At 41.8% G+C, this 23,424-nt stretch overlaps 1 protein-coding gene across 1 annotated transcript; it reads left to right on the plus strand.

The window, feature by feature from the left end:
• Positions 1-23,034, plus strand: CMPK2 (cytidine/uridine monophosphate kinase 2). The gene is made up of 5 exons (XM_065400962.1): positions 1-664; positions 1,655-1,769; positions 2,900-3,101; positions 18,509-18,742; positions 21,034-23,034. The coding sequence occupies exons 1-5, from the start codon at positions 20-22 to the stop codon at positions 21,155-21,157; spliced, it is 1,320 nt and encodes a 439-aa protein (XP_065257034.1). The 5' UTR covers positions 1-19; the 3' UTR covers positions 21,158-23,034.
• Positions 23,035-23,424: the final 390 nt, after the last annotated feature.

Here is a 23,424-nt window from a genome sequence, read left to right on the forward strand (position 1 = left end):
TCCGGGTAGCTGTGGCGGGATGCTGCACCCCAACCGGCTGGCCCGGCTCACGCTGCTGCCCCGCTCGCTTTCCGCCATGGCGGCGCCTCCCGCGGGCTGCTCCGGACAGGCCCGACCGTGCTTCGCTGTGGAGGGGCCCGGCTCGGACCTGGTCTGCTTCACCCTCAGCGGCAGCGAGGGCGCAAGCGCCAGCCCCGAGCCCCGCTGCTTTGTGCCCGCTCCGGGGAGGTGCTATTCCCTCTGCGTCCCCGCAGCCCCTAGCGTCCCGGCGGCCAGGCTGCACCGGCGTTTGCAGCAGAGGCTGAGGCAGGGGCCGTTCGGGAGATGCCGGGTCCTGGGGCTCCTCTGCTACGGGGCGCAGGCTGCGCTGGAGAAGGGCTTCCTCATCCAGGACCCGCAGGGAGGCCCGGAGACCGAGCGCGCCCTGGAGGAACTGCTGCGGGGCCTGGGCGAGCTGCCGCCGCCGCTGGGCGTGTACGAGGCGGGCGAGCTGGGCGAGCTGTGGCAGTGCCTGTGGGCCCTGCGAGGGGCGGGCGGCAGAGAGCTGCTCCGCCGAGCCCGAGTGGTGGCCGTCGAGGAGCCGCCGCTGCACCCCGCAGTGCCCGGCCTTCGCCACGCCGCCGTGTTCCACTCCCTGGAGGCCGCCCGCAGCGTGGTGGAGCAGGTAAGATCCCGGGCAGCGGCCGTTCAGAGGGATATGAAGCTCAGCCTGATTGCACCTACTCAGCTCCCCAGGGGCTCTGCGCCTGGTTCTTTCTCGCAGTGCAACCCCGCCACCGCCAACTTCGGATTGACATTGGCCTAAGTGAGGGGGATCAGGTCCATGATCTATTTTCCTTTCTTAACCCCTGTGCCCTGAGCCTGCTTAGCAAGGAGTCTCCCACCTGGGATGCTGCATCCTACTTTCCCCAGGGTCTTATTTTTTGTGTAGAAGTGATGGGGCCTGAATCTGAACTCACACCCCAGAGTCGTTCTACTGACTTAAGTGGACATTACTTCTGAATGACACCAGCTTACATGAAATCAGGCACAGGCCCGAAGACTGTTGGATCATAATACCTAGCACTTTTCATCAATAGATCTCAAAGTGCTTTACAAATGAGGTATATGTGACTATCCTCATTTTACAGAAGGGGAAACTGAGGCACAGAACAGTGAAGTGACATGCCCAAGGTCACCCAGCAGGCTAATGGCAAAGACAGGTCTCCTGTACAGTGCCCTATCCAATAAGCAAAACTTCCTCATTTAAGTACTTGAGTGTAATAACAAGTTACAAGTACATAAACAGGACTTCATTAATCATTTACTAAAAGTAACCTATCTAAAGTGCTACCTCCATTGCTTTCAGATAATTTTTCAGAGTAACTTTAGCAACCTTTACACCTGAGGAGTTTACTCCACCTTTCCTTACTGTCTTCCTCTTCCTTGTTTTTTTTTAAACATATCCTTATTTTCAAGAAGAAATAGAGCAGAATCACCACATCTGGACCAAAGATTGGGATTGTTCAAATCAAAGACTTTGATTCTTGTGTCTGTCTTAAAATTGTATTGTCCTTCTGTATTAAACTGTACCCTTTCCAGTTAAATATGGTCTTTTGAAAAATACCTGTGTACCAGATTGCTTGTTGAGTAATCAGTGTTACATTCATTGCAGTGCACATCGTTAATCCCTGAAGCCACAGCTGTCCTTGATCTAGTGGATAAATGCCCCAAGCATTCAAAAAAGGGAGAATTTCCTGTCATAGTTATTGAAGGATTAGATGCAACAGGTAGGTGCATAATGTGAATATAGAATCACAACTGAATAATTGTTAAAATAATGTCTGATGTGACTTCTGTGCATGCTTAAGGTTCATGAGATGTTCAAAAATAAGACTTCAGAAGTGGTTGGCAGAGTCCAGAAGAGCAAGTCACAAAGATCAAAATTCTCCTCCCAGATTTGCATCTCAACTCCAAAGTAATTTTTCACTTCAGGTGCAAATTTCCTACTAATGTCATTGGAAGAGCACTCAGATAGGCAAAGTTGAATATTGGAAATAAGAGCCGTTGTGCACAGTGCAGCCCTTAGTCTCTTGGAGAAGAGGAGAATCAAGGTACTTTTGAGCAACCATTAATTGCCTTTCCCAGAACAGCATTGTAAATGCCTCTGAAGATCTGTGCCTTCTGCATTTTCAGTTGTAGGGAACCACCCTAAACAGGGAGCAAAATTCATCGTGGTGTCACTCCACTGAAGTGAACAGAATGATACCAGGAATTAATTCGGCAACATCTGTGTACCCTGCCATGTCAATAAAGTTATTGAAACTGAAATGTAGAGACGTTACCATATGAGTAGATGGCCTAAAGGGCAATAGAGTCAGGCTAGGCAAAAGGGGGAAATGACTCTTTGACTAGGTATTACATTTCCAAAGCAGGAGTGTTTTAAATGGGGGTTTTATAATATAAACAAACACACACACCTTGGACAAGTCCCACACCAGCTCAATCTCATTGGAGCACAACATACAACAACCCTCCTGGGATCACTTCTTGTGTCACTGCTGTATTCCCTTTGATCTCTTCAGCAGAGCTCCAAATCCTTAAAGAGACAGGGTGCAGGTAAAGATAACCCCGCCAGCAAATATAACTCTGATATACTCTTATGGGTACTACATAGAAACTGTGATAAGAACTCGAATAGTCAGATAGAAGCCTACTGTGACATAGTCAAAACCCTATCCTATAACAACACAGTCAAGATACGTAGTAGGATACTAGATAAATATATCAAAATGTATTTTCCAGCTTAAAGGATAAGAACTTTTTTTTGCATTTTTAAAAATTAAAGCTAATTGTTATGATGTGCCATGCTATATGTCTAAAGATTTTTTATTTGTTTTTATTTGTATGTTAACTGCAGGCAAAACAACTGTAACCCAGTCGGTCAAGGACTCACTGAATGCACTTCTCTTAAGGTCACCCCCAGCTTGTATCAGCCAATGGCGGAAGACTTTTGATGATGAACCGACACTCATCAGGAGGGCATTTTATGCTCTGGGCAACTACATTGTTGCTTCAGAAATAGCAAAAGCATCCACCGAGTCACCTGTGGTTGTAGACAGGTTTGTAAAAAATATTTTCCTGTTGTTTGAATGTGACCATCCAGTCTTTCAATGTGACAAGTAATGCTACCTGAGTTACCTTTCTTGTCTTTAGCATTACTTTGGTGGTAGCCTGGAAAATATTTATGTATTTCTACTTAATTCTGGTTGATGGTTTAAGTGCATATGAAAAAGGCAGCTTGATAGTATTGTCTTCAACCCCAGGCATATTATGATATTTGTAGGCCATCAGATGCAGGAGAAATGCAGAGAACAGAAATAGGACCTTTATGCTGTCTTTATTGACCTGACTAAAGCATTTGACATCAACAGCTGTCCTGGGCTATGGGCTATTACATAAGCTTGGTTGTCCAGAAAAATTCACCAACATTCTGAGGCTAGTTCATGATGGCATGCTCGAAAAAGTCTGCTTAGATGGTGTTCTGGCTGACCCATTTCCTATCACTAAAGATATTAAAAACAGTGCTGCGTAAATGGTCCGCTCTTGTAAAATTTCTTGTGTGCAGTAATGCTCAGTGATGCTATAGGAGACCTGAACGCTGGTATCGGGATACATTTCCAATCCTCTGGAAAATTATTTAATCTGAGCAGGCTTGCTCTGTGAAGGTCTTTGAGGCAATTGTTCATGAGCTGCTGTGTGCCGATGACTGTGTTCTAGAGGCACATACTTTAGAAGAGATACAATTGATTATGGACAGATTCGCAGAGTCTGCAGAAAGGTACAGGCTGACAATCTGAAAAAGACAGAGGTCGTGTATCAATCTGTGCCAGGGAAACCCTACGTGAAACAGTCACCATCAGCAACACAGAGCGAAATGCTGTTACAGACTTCTGTTATCTTGGCAATACATTGTGAAATGATGTTACTACAGATAAGGAGCTGACAAGTCGTGTCAACAAAGCTAGTTAATCATTTGACAGTTTTTCAGGCAGAGTCTGGCAGCAACATATTAAGCTTCAAACCAAGTTAAGTCTAAAAAGCAGTTGTGCTGTCCAACTTGTATCAGTGTTGACCTGCTACAGCATATTAAGCTTCTAGAAGAGTTCCGTTTATGACATCTGCATGACATATTCTGCATCAAACGGCATGATAAAGTTACCAGTAATGAAGTTCTGTAATGTAGTCACTCCACAGGGATTGAAGCCATGTTTATCTCATCACAGTTATGGTCACGTATTGAGGATGGATGACACTAGAATGTCAAAGTAGTTGCAGTTTGGTGAACTGAACTGCGTACAAGACGGCCAGAAGAAACACTTCAAGGACACACTGTGAATGCACTTCTCACCAGCTTGTATAAGCCAGTGGAGGAAGCATAACTTGAAACAGTGCAGCATTGACATTGACAGCTGTGAGTCATCAGCAACAGATGGATCACGGTGGTGAGCAATAGTAAACAATGAGGTTCCCAGTTCAAGATTAACCGCCGTATGGATCTTGAGGCACAGAGGCTGAGTTATAAACAGTGGTGGACTCAGCAGGCACAGATTGTAATCTCTTCCTCAGCATCGAGCTACCTATGCGCTTCATGTGGAAAGGACTGCCACTCGAGCATTGGCCTTTTTAGCCACAGTAATACCGTCATCAGCATCAACTTGAGTCACGAAGCACAACAACCAGATTATTATAGCAGCTGTATGTCTCAAAAGACGGTGCTGTAAATGCCAAAGCAGTTCCATTACTGTGTGTGGTGATGCTGCTGTGTTGCAAATGGCTAAAAGTCCAGTTCTCGAACAGCCAGGCGTAGCGCAGGCAAGTACTGTGCAAGATTCCTTAATACACTACTGCCTATTTGCAACAAACCTAAAGAGAGTGCAGACTGCCAATTGCAGCTGGCTGTAAGGATGTTTTAGATGAGTGTAAATTGAAGATACAAAGGTTGCAGATCTCTTGAAACACCTAGATAGATTTATGTGCGGGTCTTGGGAGGAGCCAGTGGTTATGGTACATATAGGTACCAATGACATAGGAAAAGGTAGAGGAGAGGTTATGGAGGCCAAATTTAGGCTTCCAGGTAAGAGATGAAATTCCAGGACCATCATGGTAGCATTCTCTGAAATGCTTTCAGTTCCACACATATCGCCAGTTAGACGGACAGAACTGCAGGGTCCCAATTCATGGATGATTTGATGGTGTTTGGAGGAGGTATTTAGGTTTATTAGGATCCAGTGATCCCTTGGGAAAAGGAGGACCATATACTCGAAGAATGGGCTCCACCTGAACTAAAACAGAACCAGATTGCTCGCATGTAAAATTAAAAAGGTTGCAGGTGAATTTTTAAAGTAAGGTCTGGGAGAAAGCCGACTGGTGCAGAGGAGCACACGGTTTGGACAGACACATACCGTAGGGGAGAATTTGTTACAGATAAAAAGGAGAGGATAGAAGAGGATAAGTATAGGTAAGAACTGAAGAGAAACAGTGAAACAAAAAAGAGTCCCATTCAATTACATTACATGAAGTTAGAGAACTAAATATTGAACATTTTTTATAAGTACTTATTAAATGAGGATATTAATATAATAGGCATCACAGAAACAATCATAATCAATGGGACACAGTAATACCAGGATACAATATATATATATAGAAATGACAGAGTAGGTTGTGCTGGTGGGGGAGAGGCACTATATGTAAAGAAAGCATAGAGTCAAATATAGTAAGAATCTTAAATGAATCAAACAGTACCACTGAATCTCCATGAATAGAAATTCTGTGCTTGAATAATAAGAGTAAACAGTAGGAATATAGTACCGATCATCTGATCAGGATGGTGATAGTGATTGAGAAATGCTCAGGGAGATGAGAGGCTACAAAACTAGAAAACCCAATACTAATGGGGGATTTCGACTAGCCCCATATTGACTGGGAATATGTCACCTCAGAACAGGATGCAGAGATTAAATTTCTAGACACCATTGATGAATGCTGCTTGGGACAACTAGTCCTGGAACCCGCAAGGGGAGAGGGAATTCGTAATTTAGTCATTTGTAGCGCACAAAATCTGGTTCAAGGGGTGAATATAGCTGAACCACTTGGTAATAGTGACAATAATGTCATTGAATTTAACATCCTTGTAGAGGGAAAATGCCAGTTACAGTAACATTTCACTTTCAAAAAAGGGAACTACACAAAAATGAGGAGTTAATTAAATGGAAATTAAAAGGAACAGTCATGAGTTAAATGCCTGCAAGCTGCCTGGAAACTTCTTAAGAATACTATAATATAGTTTAAGCCTCTATGTGTCCTCCCTCAAACCCCCCTCAACCCCACCCCAAAAAAACTCAAAACAGTAAGAGAACCAAAAACACCACCATGGCTATATAACAGAGTAAAAAAGGCAGGTAGCGACAAAAAGACGTCCTAGAAAATCTGAAGTAAAATCCTACTGGGAAAGTAGAAGGAACAAACTCTGGCAAGTCAAGGGTAAAAGTATAATTAGGCAAGCGAAAAAAAGAATTTGAAGAGCAACTAGCAAAAGACACAAAAACTAGCAATTTTTTTAAAGTACATCAGAAGTCAGAAGCCAGCCAAACCATCAGAGGGATGACTGGACAGTCGAGGTGCTAAAGGAGAACTCAAGGAAGACAAGGCCATTGCAGAGAAGCTAAATTAATTCTTTGCATTGGTTTTCATTGTTGGGGATGTGAGGAGATTCCCACACCTGAGCCATTCTTTTTAGGTGACATATCTGAGGAACTGTCCCAGATGGAGTTCTCAGCGGAGGTTTTGGAACAAAATGATAAATTAAACAGTAATAAGTCACCAGGACCAGATGGTATTCACCCAAGAGTTCCGAAGGAACTCAAATATGCAATTGTAGAACTACCAAATGTGATATGTAGCCTATCACTTAAATCTGTCTCTATAACCAGATGACTTGACGATAGCTGATTTAACATGGATTTTTAAAAAAGGCTCCAGAGGCAATCCTGGCAATTACAGGTCGGTAAGCCTAACTTCAGCACCAGGCAAATTGGTTCAAACTACAGTAAAGAACAGAACTATCAGATACATAGATGAATACGATATGATGGAGAAGAGACAACACATCTTTTATAAAGGGAAATTAATCTGCATCAATCTACTAGAATTCTTTGAGGCTGTCAGCAAACATATGGACAAGGGAGATCCAGCGGTTACAGTGTATGTTGACTTTCAAAAAGCCTTTGACAAGGTTCATCACCAAAGGCTCTTAAGCAAAGAAAGGAGTTAGGGATAAGGGAAGATCTCTCATGGATCAGTAATTGGTTAAAAGATAGAAAAGAAAGGTTAAGAATAAAGCTAGTTTTCACAGTAGAGAGAGGTAAATAGTGGGGTCCCCCAAGGGTCGGTAGTAGAATCAGTGCTGTTCCATATATTCATAAATGATCTGGAAAAAGGGGTAAACCAGTAGTAAAATTTGCAGATTTTACAAAATTACTCGAGAGTTAAATCCAAAGCTGACTGCGAAGAGTTCGTGGTCTCACGAAGAGATCTCACGAAACAGGGCAAGAAAATGGCAAATGAAATTCAGTGTTGATAAATGCAAAGTAATGCACACTGGAAAACATAATCCCAACTATACATACAAAATGATGGGTGTATAAATTAGCTGTTACCACTCAGTAAAGAGATTTCGGAGTCATTATGGGTAGTTCTCTGAAAACATCTGCTCAGTGTGCAGCGGCAGTCAAAAAAAGCTAACTTTAGGAACCATTAGGAGAGGGATAAATAATAAGGCAGAAAATATGATAATGCCACTATATAAATCCATGGTATGCCCACACCTTGAATACATCTTGCAGTTCTAGTTGCCCCATCTCAAAAAATATATTAAAATAGGAAAAAGTACAGAGTAGGGCATCAAAAATGATTAGGGGTATGGAACAGCTTCCATATGATGAGAGATTTAGAAGACTGGGAGTGTTCAGGTTGGAAAAGAAATGACTGAGGGGGATATGATAGAGGTCTATAAAATCATGAATGATGTGTAGAAAGTGAATAAGAAAGTGTTATTCACCTCTTCCCTGATTCTTGTGTTATGTGGTGACCCAATTAAATTAATAGGCAGCAGGTTTAAAACAAACATGAGGAAGCACTTCTTCACACAATGCACAGTCAACCTGTGGAACTCATTGGCAGGGATTGTTGTGAAGGCAAAAAGCATAACTGGGTTCAAACAAGAATTAGATAAGTTCATGGAGGATAGGTCCATCCATGGCTATTAGCCAAGATGGTCAGGGATGCAATCTCATGCTCTGGGTGTCCCTAGACCTCTGACTGCTAGAAGCTGGATGACAGGAAATGGATCACTTGAAAACTTGCTCTGTTCTGTTCAGTCCCTCTGAAGCATCTGGCAACAGCCACTGTCGGAAGACATGATACTAGACTAGATGGACCATTGGTCTGATGCAGTACGGCCATTCTTATATTCTTATGAAGTGACTGAATTTAAAACACACTTAGCCCTACAGAGATGAAAAGATAGCAGTGCAGGTGGAGAGGAGTCCTCTAAATCCCCTAATCTGTCCAATTTACTAGTTCATTAGCATAATCAAAAAATGTTATTTCCTCAATTCTCCTGTTAAAAATATGAGTACTCTTTTTGTTGGGATGGTGACAAATTGGTGTGGCCATCCTGAATGAATGGTGAGAACATGGCTTGACATGACTGAACTGTGAAAGAGGGTTCTGGGAGCAGAATCCTTCTCATACCATCAGGCAGATGCCAGAGGTGAAACTGACTGGCTCCATGTGTATGATCAATACTGATCTTTGAGTCAGCAAATATGTCCACTTGAAAGCAAACAGCACGTGTAGAACATCTGGAGTGGAGCATGGGCTGACTGGGGCATCTCGTCCCTGTTGAAGGACATCACGCAAGGGACTGAAGTGAATGATTGACAAGGGAGTGAATGTGGGGTAATTTTCAGTTGGCACCACTCTGCAGTCTCCTCCTAAAGTATTAATTAGGTAAAAATTAGTAACCACACGCTCACTGGGCATGCTTTTAAGACATCTGACTCCTTTGAGGAAAAAGAGTATAAAAACCAAGCAAATTAAATTACTGTTGGGATTCCTTAATTAACACTTAAAGAAGCAACGCTGCTAGACAGAGTAGCCAAAACTCTGCTCCATGGCCTCAAGTAGGACTGTGAACCAGAGGGGTCTCAAGGCAACCGAGGCCTTGCCTCGAGGGACTCCGAGACAGACCAGAGGGCTGAGAAGAACAGACCTGGAAAGAAGAAGCCGTCTATAAAATTGGTAATCACCTTCTCTGTTTGCCAAGCAGGAACTGCGTGAGGCTAGCGCAGGGCCTGTTTGTGTGTGTTTGTGAAAAAGAGACTCGTTAAGGGGAATCTATAACTCCTATGTTAGACATTAAGAGCTATGTGCTTGATATAATCCTTTACCGCTTGTGTAATTGCTTCTCAATAAACTGCTGTGCATTGAAAATAATTACTGTGGACCTTTTTCACTGGTATGACAGTAATCTGCTCTGCCAGGAGCCAATAAAGATCAATTTCAGGGGTAGTAGCGCCCCCTGTTGTCAGCATTTGGTAGCAGAGGATGGTTTGCTGTCGTGTCTAAGTGAATGGGGTCTTTAAACTGAATGAAACGACTTCTGAACTGGTTGCCTGTTAAGAGCTTGGTATCCTGAATCATTGGTGTTAACCGACTAATTTAAATATTGTTCTGAATCAGTTCTGACATATTAATTCTAGCTCGGGGGGCCAGATTTAGTTACAGTACGAAGAGAGAGAAGTATACTGGTGAGTGGGGTTGTATTGGCCATTCTCGGAGTCGATGTTTTGCAAATGCAGACAGGGAAAGGTCGTCGAACCAGAGGACAAGGGGGACGCCCCAAAGCCTCCGAGTGTGGTTGTTGAGTGTTTGTTAAGACAGGTGTTTAAAAGCTTGGGGTCTGATCCATGTCTGGCTGATGCAGTCCCCACACTGCATGAGAAAGTTTTGGACAACTTGCTGTTGATGTATCGAAAGGGTTACACTCCTGAGAAAGCCCAAACAGCAGCACATGTCATCTGTGCTATGTATTGTGCTGTAGATAAATTTGTAAAGGAGCGAGATGTTTTGGAACGTCAGCGAGATGTTGTGCAAGAAAGTTTGGAACAAGAATTGGCAAAACTAAAATTGCAGAATGAAAGCCTGACACGTGACTTGCAAACTGGTGTAGCACAAAATGTAACCAAGGCTCAGCAGATAACAGCTTTAACCCAAACATGTCTGGAAAGAATAAATATACAGGTGGAAGAGGAAGAGGAGCCCCTTCCAGGACCTCCAGAAGCCCAGCCAGTAGTGATAGCAAAAACGCCTCAGCCTTCACGGCAAATACTAGAGGAAGTAAATTGTTCTCTGACTGAAACTAAAAAATAGGCACTGGCTAAACAAATGGACTCTTTGACTAAGAAAACATGTTTGTCTTGGCTGTTGGAATCTTGAAGATTTAAGAGAACTGGTAATAACTTGTGCTGGCCCTATGGAAGGAATGGCTTTGTGGGCAGAAATTGAGGCAGAGTTAAACAAAGGGGACAGAGACAGTGTTATCCAGAAGGTAGCCTGATACTTTCTGACCCCCTCTGAATTAAGAAGGATGGCTTTGTTGATACATCAGAAGGAAGGAGAATCTGTTCTAGCTTATTGTACTAGGTTGTTGTTGATATGCTCTCTGGTTGAAATCGAGGAAAAACAGCTGACAGATTTGTTCTTTGATGGTTTAAGGGAACCTATTAAGGTGTTCATAGGATCCTGGATGGATTGAGATCAGGTTGAATTGATTAAAGCAGCTCGGGAGGCAGAAAGGGTACTAAGTGGTGCAGGTAGTTCTTCTCGGAAAGTGATTAGTGAGGCTTCCTACAGCAGTCAAGCAGGCTATAATGGATCTAACCACACTGATATGAGACGTCGTAGTTGCAATTAAATAGGACAAGGCTGAGGAAGGCATGGTAGGAGATATGGAGTGTTTAGTGGGGGATCATTGCGAGCTCAGGTATAGGCTCAACTTCAGGAAAGAGGGGCAGATATGGCCTGTTTGGATGGGCAACCTCTGGAGACTTTGCTAGCTGCTTTAAGTGATTTGATGGCAAGGACTAGATCACAGTCAATGCTGCAATCAGGAGTTAAGGCTGTTGAGACCGTGGGAACAGGTACAGAAGATCTGCTGGTGATTTCTTATGTCTTGTTATCCCCAGAATTGGCTCAGATGAAACTGGCAGCTCCCTGTCAGGTTGGCTCCAAATTTCAGTAAAAATGCCTCGCCCTTAGCAACCCCTGTCCCCAACGGTAAATGTTAGTAGCCAAATTACAGCCCCACATAAATGGTAAATCTTACGTAGAAGAGGGGACAGAAGGAAACATATAATGGTTGCTGGCATTAATTAATACAGGAGCAAAGGCAACTTTAAGTATGAAAACACCTTCCGTGGGTAGTAGATCAAGCTAAATTTTAAATAAATACAGTGGTTTGTAACAGCTATATTAAAAAGTAGATATGGTACAATAGGAAAAGTGAATGATTAAGTTGGAAGAAAGGCTGGTTCTGAAGAAAGAGACTGTAAATAACAAAGGTTATTTCAGAGGGATTAAGAAAGTGAGCCTGTAAAGCTATGGCAGCTGTGGCACTGCCAGACAAAAAGTGGATAAGGGAATTTCTCATGGTTTGGGCTAGAAAGAAAAGGCAGTGGTAAAGATAGTGGGGGGGAAAAATGTGTAAAGCCAGCTCCTCAGTATTCCTATCCAGCAGAAGCTGTTCCCCACAGAAAAAAAAAAAAAAAAAGCCTGTTGCAGGATCTAAAAGCACGAGGGGTAGTAAAGTGTCACAGCCCCTGCAACTCCCCAATCTGGCTTGTACAGAAACCGGATGGCAGATGACATCCCATGATTATATTATAAAAATATAACTGTAAATCTACTCCTGATGTAGCCAACCTTCCAACTATACTGACCAGAGCAGTAGCCAGGGCTAAATGGTTCTCTGTACTGAATTTGTTATTTGTTAATTGTTTCTTTGTTATGTTATTAGCCTCTATGAATTTATTTCCTTTTGTTTATTTTAAACCTGCCGCTTAGCAATCTTAATTGGTAACCCCTAGTTCTTGTGCTATAAAAAAAAAAAAAGAAGAAGTAAATAACACTTTCTTATTTACTTTCTCAACAACTGTCAGGATTTCATAAACCTCTATTGTATTCCCCCTTTAGTTATCTTTTTTCCAAGTTGGAAAATCCCAGTCTTAATCTTTTCATATAGAGTTGTTCCAGACCCCTGATTATTTTTGTTACTTTTTTTTTCTGTGCTATTTTTTTTCCAGTTATGGCTGTTGCACATTAAGTGAATGTTTTTAGGGATCTATATGCAATGATTCCAGACCTCTTTTTTTTTTTTTTTTTTTGGGTGGTAGCAACTAATTTAGACCCCATTCTTTTATACTGTATGTATAGTTGGAATTATGTTTTTGATAGCTCAGTGGTTTGAGCATTGGCCTGCTAAACCCAGGGTTGTGAGTTCAATCCTTGAGGCGGTCATTTGGGGATTTAGTTGGGGATTGGTCCTGCTTTGAGCAGGGGGTTGGACTACATGACTTCCCGAGGACCCTTCCAACCTTGATATTCTATGATATTCAACGTGCATTACTTTGCATTTGTCAGCATTGAATTTCATCTGCTTTGCACCCAGTTTTGTAAAATCCCTTTGCAACGCTTTAAAGTCTGTTTTGGACTTGACTATCTTGAAGTTTTGTATCAGCTGCAAATTTTTGCCACTTCATTGTTTGCCTTTTTAATATATAGATTCTTTTAACAGTTCTGCCTTTTCCCAGTACAGATCCCTGGAAACGCCACTGTTTACCTCTCTCCATTCTAAAAATTAACCAGTTATTCTTGCCTTTTGTCTCTTATCTTTTAACCAGTTATTGATCCATAAAGGACTTTCTCTCTTCTCCTATAACCACTCACCTTGCCTAAAAACCTTCGGTAAGGATTCAAAGACTTTCTGAAGATCTGAGTACACTATATTCACTAAATCACCAGGTCTATATCCTTGTTAATCCTCTCAAAGAATTCTAGTAAACTAATCTTTACTATAATTTCTTAACTGTAAACATGAATGCACATTTCTTTAGTTCTTCTATATTGGCTTTATTCTTCTTGGGTGTTCCAAGGTGCTAAAGAGACCTTAATCACCCAGTGGCCTCACTGGTTGTGTAGTAGGCTTCCTGCTTTTGATATACTATCAGTATAGGAAAATCTCAAAATCTGAAAGCAGCCTCCAGGCTTAATTCTCTGAGGAGGGGAAAGTTTTAAAAAATCTTTTGGAAATTCTAAATTCTAGTACACCTCTACCCCGATAGAACACGACCTGATATAACACGAATTCGGATATAACACAGTAAAGCAACGGGGAGCCCCGGGCACTTTAAAGTACCACCCAAGACCCGCTGCTTTACCGCGTTATATCCAAATTCGTGTGGAGCCCCAGGCCCTTTAAATCCCCGTCCGATCCCCACTGCCCGAACTCCGGCGGTGATTTAAAGGGACCGGGGCTCCCCACAGCAGCTGGAGCACCGGGCCCTTTAAATCCCCGCCGGGGAAGCCGGTCCAGTCCGGCACCGCGTACGGCTCTTGCCGGTACGCCGTACCGGACTGAACCCGATATAACGCGGTCTCACCTATAAGGCGGTGAGATTTTTTGGCTCCCGAGGACCGCGTTATAGCAGGGTAGAGGTGTATTGGGATAGATAACGGTGCAGATTTAATCAAAGGCCTAGCCAGAGTAAACCTTACTGTGGGCAACAACTTGAATCCAACCGCTCCAAAAAAAAGTCCCGTACAAAAGTCATGTTAGAGTTGTTTCCCTGATAATGTTTACTCTAGCAGCATTTATTTCACTAGGATCAAAGGGAGAAAAAAGGCTAAAAGAAAGCAAAGTAAAAGGGAATAAAACAAATTTCTATCCAGGTAACTGATTTTCCAGTACAAAAACTCTCCACAACTCAGTAAAGGAATATCAAATTGCTAAACCCAGTAAAGGGGATGATAAGAAGAAAGAATGTGGAAGATGGGGAAATCAGGCACCCTATGGTAACAGAATCTGCCTTTCCCTTTGTGGCCATGAAAAACACTCAGGGAATGTGGACATTTCATGTACCAAGTAAGGCATGTATTTCTGTGTTGGTCCTGGGATTAACATCCAAGATATTAACAAAAGGATGGCAAGAAACTACAGGAAAACATGCTTTAGTAGTTATATTCCCTCTTAACTAACAAAAGGTGTTTAGGGAGCTCAAGTGTAACAAATGGTTCATATGCATTAGGGGCCAACGTATCCCAAGCAATTAATACCAAAACTGGGGAATTGTGGGACCCATATACACCACAGAAAAAAACCCTTACACATACCAACACCATCGGGAAAAAGCACCCCAAGAATATATAATTCAAGGGGGTTGGTTTAAAAATGAAACTCAAATTCCAGTCATAAATATAGGATCAACTGTAAAATTGTATAACATCACTGAGAATATGGAAATGTGTCTGTCATAGAGTCACCAAGCTAATGCTCTAAAACTGCTCTCTAAAAAGCCGGTCAAAACCCTGGTGAGGCATGCCTCCCCTCATACTGTTGCCGGGGCAAAAAAGCCTAAGTGGTCTTGAAGACTAACAGATTTATTTGGGCATAAGCTTTCGTGGGTAAAAACCTCACTAAATCTGTTAGTCTTTAAGGTGCCACCAGACTCCTTGTTGTTTTTGTAGATACAGACTAACACGGCTACCCCCTGATAAGTGGTCTTGGTGTTCCTCTGTCTGACCTCAGGGCATTTAGCATCCCCGCAGTGAGTCTACCTGGGCGTGGCTCCTGGGGAAGCCAAAGGGCCCTGCGCTTCAACTCCGTAGTCAGCTGTAACTCTCAGCCCACATTGTAAAACGGAGGGTTTATTAATTAACAGGTACACAATGTGGAACGGACTTGTTGGCACGGGAATCGGTAACTTTTAGCCAAGTCCATCTTGGATTCCCCGCCTCTCTCCCAACCACAGACTGCCCAGCTTCTAGCAACCCAACCTCCAACACGCCCACTGCCCCTCCTCCTAGTCTTTGGCTCACTTCCCGGTCAAAGTGTCACCTGGTCGCATCCCACATCCTAGGTTTTAGGTTACGAAGAACACTGTCTATAGCTTACATACAGGCAATTGGAGTAGCCTCACCTGCCCCCCAGGGTCTTAGCAAGTCACATGCCCTTGTTCCTACCACCTAAGCATTGATGCAACACGCAGGAAAACTAAGGCACCACATAGTATTTATGCAAAACAGTCACAACTCACATAGACTCACAATAAAAAGTGTACCAAGTAATATATGCCAGCACCTGGAAAATAAAACAGGGTACTATAAAATACTGTAGTACCAAAAGGAAATGGATTATAGTAAATACCCAAACTAAAATGGAAACAAATAATAGGAGCCCAGTAAAAAACAGGGCACCTTAATCACAGAAGGAAATTGAAATTAAAAAGGGGGTAACCTCATCATGAATTTACAATAAAATTGAAGGAAAATAAAGTGAAATGATACAGATTGGGATATGGAAATACAAACTAATCAAAGCACACTAGACCAAGTAGAACAGTCAACTAGACTGATAATATCTTTAAAAGGTATGCTTGCTCAAAAGTATAAAATTGTTGAAAAAGCTATAGAAAAAATAAGACCTCAGAGGTGTGCTTGGTATGATGTTGTATGTCAAGTAGCAGCATAACATGGAGTTAAATGGGCAATGTTATTTTGAATTTGTAAAACTGCAGTGTTACTCTATATGCTTCTGTTTTAAATACCAAATGTGTAAGCAATAAAAAAAAAAAAAACAAGCTTTGCAAAAAACTTATAAAATTGAGTTGTTGTATTTTGCTACTAAAAATCGTAAGATAATGCTTTAAGTTTTATAAAAACCAGAAAAGGAGACACATGATCTAATAGTTAGTGTACAAATTGCAGGTATGATTGATGTGATATTACAATTATCTTTGCTAATTGAATATCGAATGTGGGATTGTTGGGATGGTGTCAAATTGGTGTGGCCATACTGAATGAATGATGAGAACATGGCTTGACATGACTGAACTGCGAAAGAGGATTCTGGGAGCATTCATTACACTTTCTTCCATGTTTCATTTCATGAGTCTTGTATGTTGCAGTTTATATGCTTCACTGGCTTGCTATTCATTTCTTCCTGCCTTGGATTTTTCTTTTCTTACTTTTTATTAGGCATTAAGATCCAGATTTTTCAAGGAGCTCATCCCACATCTAAGAACCAAAATAAGTGGCTAGATTTTCCAAGAAGTTCAGCAGCCAATGTGATTGATCTCTTTAGAAAATCTGGCCATAAGTGTCACAGTGGGAACTGCTGGGTTCTGATAATTTGAAAATCTCGTTCTGAGCTCTTTCAAAAATCAGGCCCTAAGGGGTCTATTTTAGATGTACTGAGCACACACAACTGGAAACTGTGGTTACTCAGCAACTCTGAAAATAAGGCTCAATCTGTCTAACTTTTTTGCTTTTGTTTATATGTCTTCATATTTTTCTTCCCATTTTCATGACATGTATTTATGCAAGTATGTGTATTTTTATTAATGAAGGAGACATAGGTGTGAGTTCAGATACCCAACCCATCTACATATTGGAAAAATAACCATAATCAGGTAAACCAACTGATCTGTTACCTGAAAAAAAGTGTTAATAGTTATTTGGTGTCCTAATGGAAGCAGCTGTCAAACAAAACTTCCTGATCATAGAATCATAGAAGATTAGGATGGGACGAGACCTCAGGAGGTCATCTAGTCCAACCCCTTGCTCAAAGCAGGACTAACACCAACTAAATCATCCCAGCCAGGGCTTTGTCAAGCCGGGCCTTAAAAACCTCTAAGGATGGAGATACCACCACCTCCCTAGGTAACCCATTCCAGTGCTTCACCACCCTCCTAGTGAAATAGTGTTTCCTAATATCCAACCTAGACCTCCCCCACTGCAACTTGAGACCATTGCTCCTTGTTCTGTAATCTGCCACCACTGAGAACAGCCGAGCTCCATCCTCTTTGAACCCCCCTTCAGGTAGTTGAAGGCTGCTATCAAATCCCTCCTCACTCTTCTCTTCTGCAGACTAAACAAGCCCAGTTCCCTCGTAAATCATGTGCCCCAGCCCCCTGATGATTTTCGTTGCCCTCTGCTGGATTCTCTCCAATTTGTGCACATCCTTTCTGTAATGGGGGGCCCAAAACTGGATGCAATACTCCAGATGTGGCCTTACCAGTGCCAAATAGAGGGGAATAATCACTTCCCTCGATCTGCTGGCAGTCCTCCTACTAATGAAGCCCAGGATGCTGTTAGCCTTCTTGGTAACAAGGGCACACTGCTGACTCATATCCAGCTTCTCATCCACTGTAATCCCCAGGTTTTTTCTGCAGAACTGCTGCTTAGCCAGTCGGTCCCCAGCCTGTAGTGGTGCATGGGATTCTTCCGTCCTAAGTGCAGGACTCTGCACTTGTCCTTGTTGAACCTCATCAGATTTCTTTTGGCCCAATCCTCCAATTTGTCTAGGTAACTCTGGACCCTATCCCTACCCTCCAGCATATTTACCTCTTCCGCCAGCTTAGTGTCATCTGTGAACTTGCTGAGGGTGCAATCCATCCCATCATCCAGATCATTAATAAAGATGTTGAATAAAACCGGCCCCAGGACCAACCCCTGGGACACTCCGCTTGATACCGGCTGCCAACTAGACATCAAGCCATTGATCACTACCCATTGAGCCCGACAAGCTAGCCAGCTTTCTATCCACCTTTCTATACAACACTTATATAAGTGTTTCCCTGATGGAGGGAAACGCTTATATAAAATAAATTAATAATCTTTAATAAAGCTCCCTTTCTGTTCACATGCTTTTACATGTGGTTAAGGACTGGACTGCACATTCCCTACCAAATTTGTTGCATCACCTAAGCATTAAGCAGGATGATTAGTATCCACAAAATATGTTTTGGGGTTTGGATTTGGAAAAATAAAAGTGAATGTTTCTGATTTTGGTCTGGCTCAGAAAATAGGAACTTGCTGTTTTTTGGTGCAAGCTTGGATTTTATTGGAGATAGTTAGAGAACTGTTTGCCCAATACATAGCCTCTTTCTAATGTTTTATTTAACAGTAACAAATAATAATTAGACATTTTGTTTTATTACTTTGATCAATTATTTATGGGTACAAAATCCTCATGGTCCCCCACGCATTGTGACTGTGTATTAGGCTAGCATTATTAGAGGGTACTGATTTCTTTTATGTAAGTAGTTCCTTCTATTAGGAGGTTTTATCATGTTAATTTTTTTAAATGGTCATGTATGCATCCTACTCCTATATCTTTTCCTGACAGGTATTGGCACAGCACTGCTGCCTATGCAATTGCCACTGAAATAAGTGGAAAAGTGCAAAATCTTCCTCCAACTCACCATGAGGTGTACCAGTGGCCTGAGGACCTGCTCAAACCTGATCTTGTCCTGCTGTTGACAGTTAGTCCTGAGGAGCGGATCCGGAGACTGCAGGGACGGGGGCTGGAGAAAACGGAGGAGGAAACTGAGCTGGAAGCTAACAGTTTGTTTCGCCAAAAGTATGTCTTAATAATGAATAAGGCCAGAGATGGAATCCTCACCCAATTAAAATCAATAGCAAAACTTCCATTTACTCCATTGGGGCCAGGATTTCCATATGCCTAGACTGTCCTGTTACTCAAGTAATACCGACCGACAAGGGTATATCCTGCCAGTTTGAGTGACTGGATGTGCTGATGGGCCTCAGGTGAATAACTTCCTTACTCCCCCAAGTTCAAAGAAATTCATAGTGAAGGTAGAGTTTTGGCCCATCTCTAGTAATTACTCCCATTTTTGATGGCTACAAGAAACCAGAACCTTGGTTTTAGATCTCACATGAAAGACTACATTTTCAACATCACCATGCTCTGTTGTATTAACAGAATAACTGTGAATGTGCAGAAGTATTTCATAAGGTTGAAAACTCATTATTCATTACAGAATTTAGCTTAAGCTCTTTTTTTGGAAAATTCTATGGGTGTGCAATGTTGACCATTTTCATAAAAAAGTTATAGAACTTCTCAGAATTTAATTACACCTCTACTCCGATATAACGCGACCCGATATAACAAGAATTTGGATATAACGCGGTAAACCAGCGCTCCAGGGGGGCGGGGCTGCGCACTCCGGTGGATCAAAGCAAGTTCGATATAACACGGTTTCACCTATAACGCGGTAAGATTTTTTGGCTCCCGAGGACAGCATTATATCGGGGTAGAGGTATATCTGATTTTGGAGGCTAAGCTAGATTTTATAAACCTAAAATTGACCTTGACAATGATGTATTAAGAGACTGTACAAATCTCACTGTTTTCACCAAATTGTAAAAATCATGTTTTATGCTCCATTAATTACATATGATCATAAACTAAAAAAAACTCTGAAAGGAGAATCCAAACACTACAGGGAAAAGTATAACACTGGCAGAAGCATTTTTCCATCCCAGCATGAGAGGGCTAATTAGACTTTCTTTCTGGTTAACTATATTACATACGTTAATTATCTGTGCCAAAGACTAGCCTATTGGCTTGGGTTGAGATAATCTTTTCTCCTGGGGGAAGAAATAAGTTACTCACAAAACAGAGTTCTGTAGGTGTTATTCCAGAGGATTTCACTATAGTGTAGTGGAAAGGGGGCATCACCTTAAATATTACTTAGATATTAGATACCCAGAGATTTGAACAGATTTCTAGATATCTACATGGGAGCTGTGTCACTCTCCAGGAGCCTCTTTACACTGGCAGCACAGCTTCGTTTTCAGCTGGTCTGCCAGTAGCTTTTTGGGAGCACTCATTTTCCCTGGGGGTTTGGTGGCATAGAAGTTGCAGAGCTGGAAAATGAGGAGGAGCTTAATACTGCAGTACTCCACAGTAGCTTCCATGGGAACGTCCTCAGGAGCTTCCACATACCTGGAGGTGTATAATGCCAGGTAGAATAACCATCCTCCCAATTTTGACCTAAACCACACTCAGCCACACTCCTCTGCAAACACAGAGCCCGAGCCCCACACACTTCATGCAGTAGGATCTGGCAAAGAGCAGGGGAGTGTGTGATGTGTGTGGGGGAAGGGTGGTATGATGCCATTTGGCTTTCCCTCTATTATGCCCTTGGCTGTAATCTCTGTACAATATCTTGCTTTAGATATGGCCCTTAGTTATTACTATTCATTAGATACAGTCAACCTGGATTTGGGAGCGACTTCAGAATCTTGCTCTGTTGGTCCTTCAGGTAGAAGCCTGAGTGGGTTTGAAATGATCAGTTTTGTAGGAGTAAAGAAACAACCTCCTTCACTGCTCACACACCCCTCAGAGGCTAGTTGTGGAAGAGCCATGTTTTATAAGAATTGATTGCTTGCGGACCAAGCAGCAAGGTTTTCATAGTACTGTTTGCATATGCAGCAGGGAGGAAGATAAATGGAAGGTGTGAGAAAGTTGTCTCACAGGAACAACAAGCTCCTAGCTGAAATCAGATCAGAGAAAAAGGAGCCTGTGCTGGGGTTATGGTATTCCTCCATTGCAAAACAAACAGACCTGGGGAGAGGAGCATTCCCTGCAATGAGCAGAGTGTTTTGTCTCAGGAACATGGTTTGGCGGTGAGTGTGCATATTGTGAATCCCATCTTCATAAATAACTGTTCATGGTTTGTTGTTGTGCCTTGTGGCACGCTGCAATATATTTAATTCTTGGCTTCATTCTAGAATTTTTCTGCAGCCAGTGCATTTTCAGAGTCAGATATACCTTTTCATTTCATGGCAGTTTGTTGTTATAGAATGTATCACTTGCTTTATTTTTATTTGTTTGTTTTTAAATAGAGTTGAAGAGTCATACAAAAGGATGGAGAACCCTGGATGCCAAGAGGTTGATGCCAGCCCCTCCAGAGAAGAGGTTCTGAGGACTGTTTTGCACCTAATTAAAAAACACTGTGGTTCATTATAGCTGCTTTTGTGTGGCAGCATTTACAGTGAGTTGCTTATGTGTCCTCTATTTTTCCTCCCTGGAAATGCACTGCTCTCAGCTCTTTTCCATTCAAATAAGCTGCTCCAGAATTCTCAGACAGAAGAGTCTCCCCTTTCCTCTACCCAATCTAAACAGTGTTTTTATACTAACTCTTTCTTTACCTAATGTACTTTGTATATAGGGCAAAACACAACTCACATGCTGTCCACCATCCCTAGTGCAGCCACCAACAAATCATTAGGGACGTACCAGGTATATGAGATGGTAATAGGAATGTGCTGGCATTTCTAACAATGTCATTGTATTCCATCACTGCATAGAAAACCTGATCCTGCATTCCTTGCATACCCAAACTCCAACTGACTTCAGTGTGAGTTTTGGGTGTGCAAGGAATGCAGAATCAGGAGGAGAATCTGAAACACAGTCTAGCAGTAAAGCCATTAAATGATCCAACATTCAGAAAACCTGGAAATCACAGTCCCAGTGTTGTTTACTAAAATTGGCATTTGGATATTAGAGTGACCAGCATCCTGCAGAAGTGTGAAATAAATGAGGGCCTGATTTTCCCAAGTGCTGAGTACCAATAACTCCTGTTGAAGTCAATGGAAGCTATGAGTGCTCAGGCTTCAGTACCAGGCTCTGAAAAATCAGTCCCTGAGTAAATAAATACAAATATGTCAATACAAAAAAAAGGAAAGATCTGAATTGCAGGTCAAACCATTTAAAAGAGAGGCAGGTGGAAGGAGGGCAGAGTCTGCATACTGGCACATTAGAAACAGGGACCTGAGAGGAAATCAAAATATAAAACATTTTGTAAATAATAAATAGAATATTTTTCTACACAGATTTTTTTCCCCAACCTATTTTTAATGCATTAATGTTATTTGCTCGCCTTTTGATGGAATTAATGTAAAGCAGAAAGACATGGAGAATCTACTTGCAACATTCATTTTAGTCAGTTTTTTCAGCACTTTATCTGTACTGAGGTTTCTATTAATATGTTTTATGCAGAGGCAGCTGGACACCATCTCTACCCTGCAAAGACTTATGCATAGGCTCAACTTTATACACATGGGTACTCATGTTGGGGCTACTCACCAGGCGTAAAGCTGAACATGTGTGTAAGTCTTTGCAGGATCAGGGCCTAACTGAAATTCAAGAGGGAAACCTAAATTAAATGGCATTTTATTTCTAATCTTGTTTATATTTAAGTTCCTTTATTAAATAAGCATAATTGCTCTATAAATATCTCTTGTAAATAAATGTGTACATGAGTGTGACTGAACATGGTATTACCCTCCATCAGAGCAAAGCGTGTGTGCAAGGGAGAAAAGTGTAATAGGAAGAAAACCATCCAAACACATTTTTATTTAGTTAATTTACATTTTATTTGGTTTACTTATTATTAAGTAAGTAGTGCCTGGTGGCCCTCTACACACACATAGAATAGGAACTTACAATTATGATTATACTGTACATTTGTCTTAGGAGACATCTGAAGCGTTCAGATAATCAGTTTTGGATAAAGGAATTTCAGATGTGGAGAGCATAACCAAATTTGGATAATCAGAGGTTGGATAACTAGGGTTTACTTGTCCTGTAACTTTCAGAGTCTTACCTCTTCCAACCCTACTAAATGCTCTGCCCATGGAATGCAAGTACTCCTTGGTCAGGCAGAGCTCCAGTAAAGCCAGGCTTTTTTCTGCCTTTCCTGTATGTATTGATAAGGAGGGTAATGTAGCTAATAAAATCTGAATTACACACACAAGCTATAACACTTATGGACTATTCACATTCCTTGGAGCTAATATACTTGTGATATATAGTGGGCAGTTCAATAAAACAAGATTGCTCAAGTTAATGTGTTCCTTTCTTTTCTTTTTGTTAGAATTAAAGGTCTGTATGCAGTATTGCACATGGCTATCCAGAATGCTAAAGATAATGATACAGATACTTGATAATTATTGATGACTATTGATGATTCCTGTAACCTCTTTCTTACAAAGATCCCAAAGCACTTTACAAATATTAATTATATTTTACAAACCTCCCTGGAAAATGGGTGAAAGAAGTATAAGGATGTCTCTTTAGCAGCCACTGAAATGCAGCTACCCTCGGGTATGGAAGCAGTAGAACTACACAACAATTTAGAACAGGAAGTGAAGAATATCATATCCAGTTGTGGCTGAAGGTTAGGTAGGTGGTACATGTTTACCTTGGAACTTAACTAGGTCGCAGGGCTCAAG

The sequence above is a fragment of the Emys orbicularis genome, chromosome 3 (genome assembly GCF_028017835.1).
Source record: "Emys orbicularis isolate rEmyOrb1 chromosome 3, rEmyOrb1.hap1, whole genome shotgun sequence".
In the NCBI taxonomy this organism is placed as follows: domain Eukaryota; kingdom Metazoa; phylum Chordata; order Testudines; family Emydidae; genus Emys; species Emys orbicularis.

Excerpts from the sequence above, each read along its gene's own strand:
- CMPK2 (XM_065400962.1), top strand. The coding sequence starts at position 20 with ATGCTGCACCCCAACCGGCTGGCCCGGCTCACGCTGCTGCCCCGCTCG. Across the intron at positions 1,770-2,899 it reads TGAAGGATTAGATGCAACAG|GCAAAACAACTGTAACCCAG; the intron begins GTAGGTGCATAA and ends TGTTAACTGCAG. Across the intron at positions 3,102-18,508 it reads TCACCTGTGGTTGTAGACAG|GTATTGGCACAGCACTGCTG; the intron begins GTTTGTAAAAAA and ends TTTTCCTGACAG.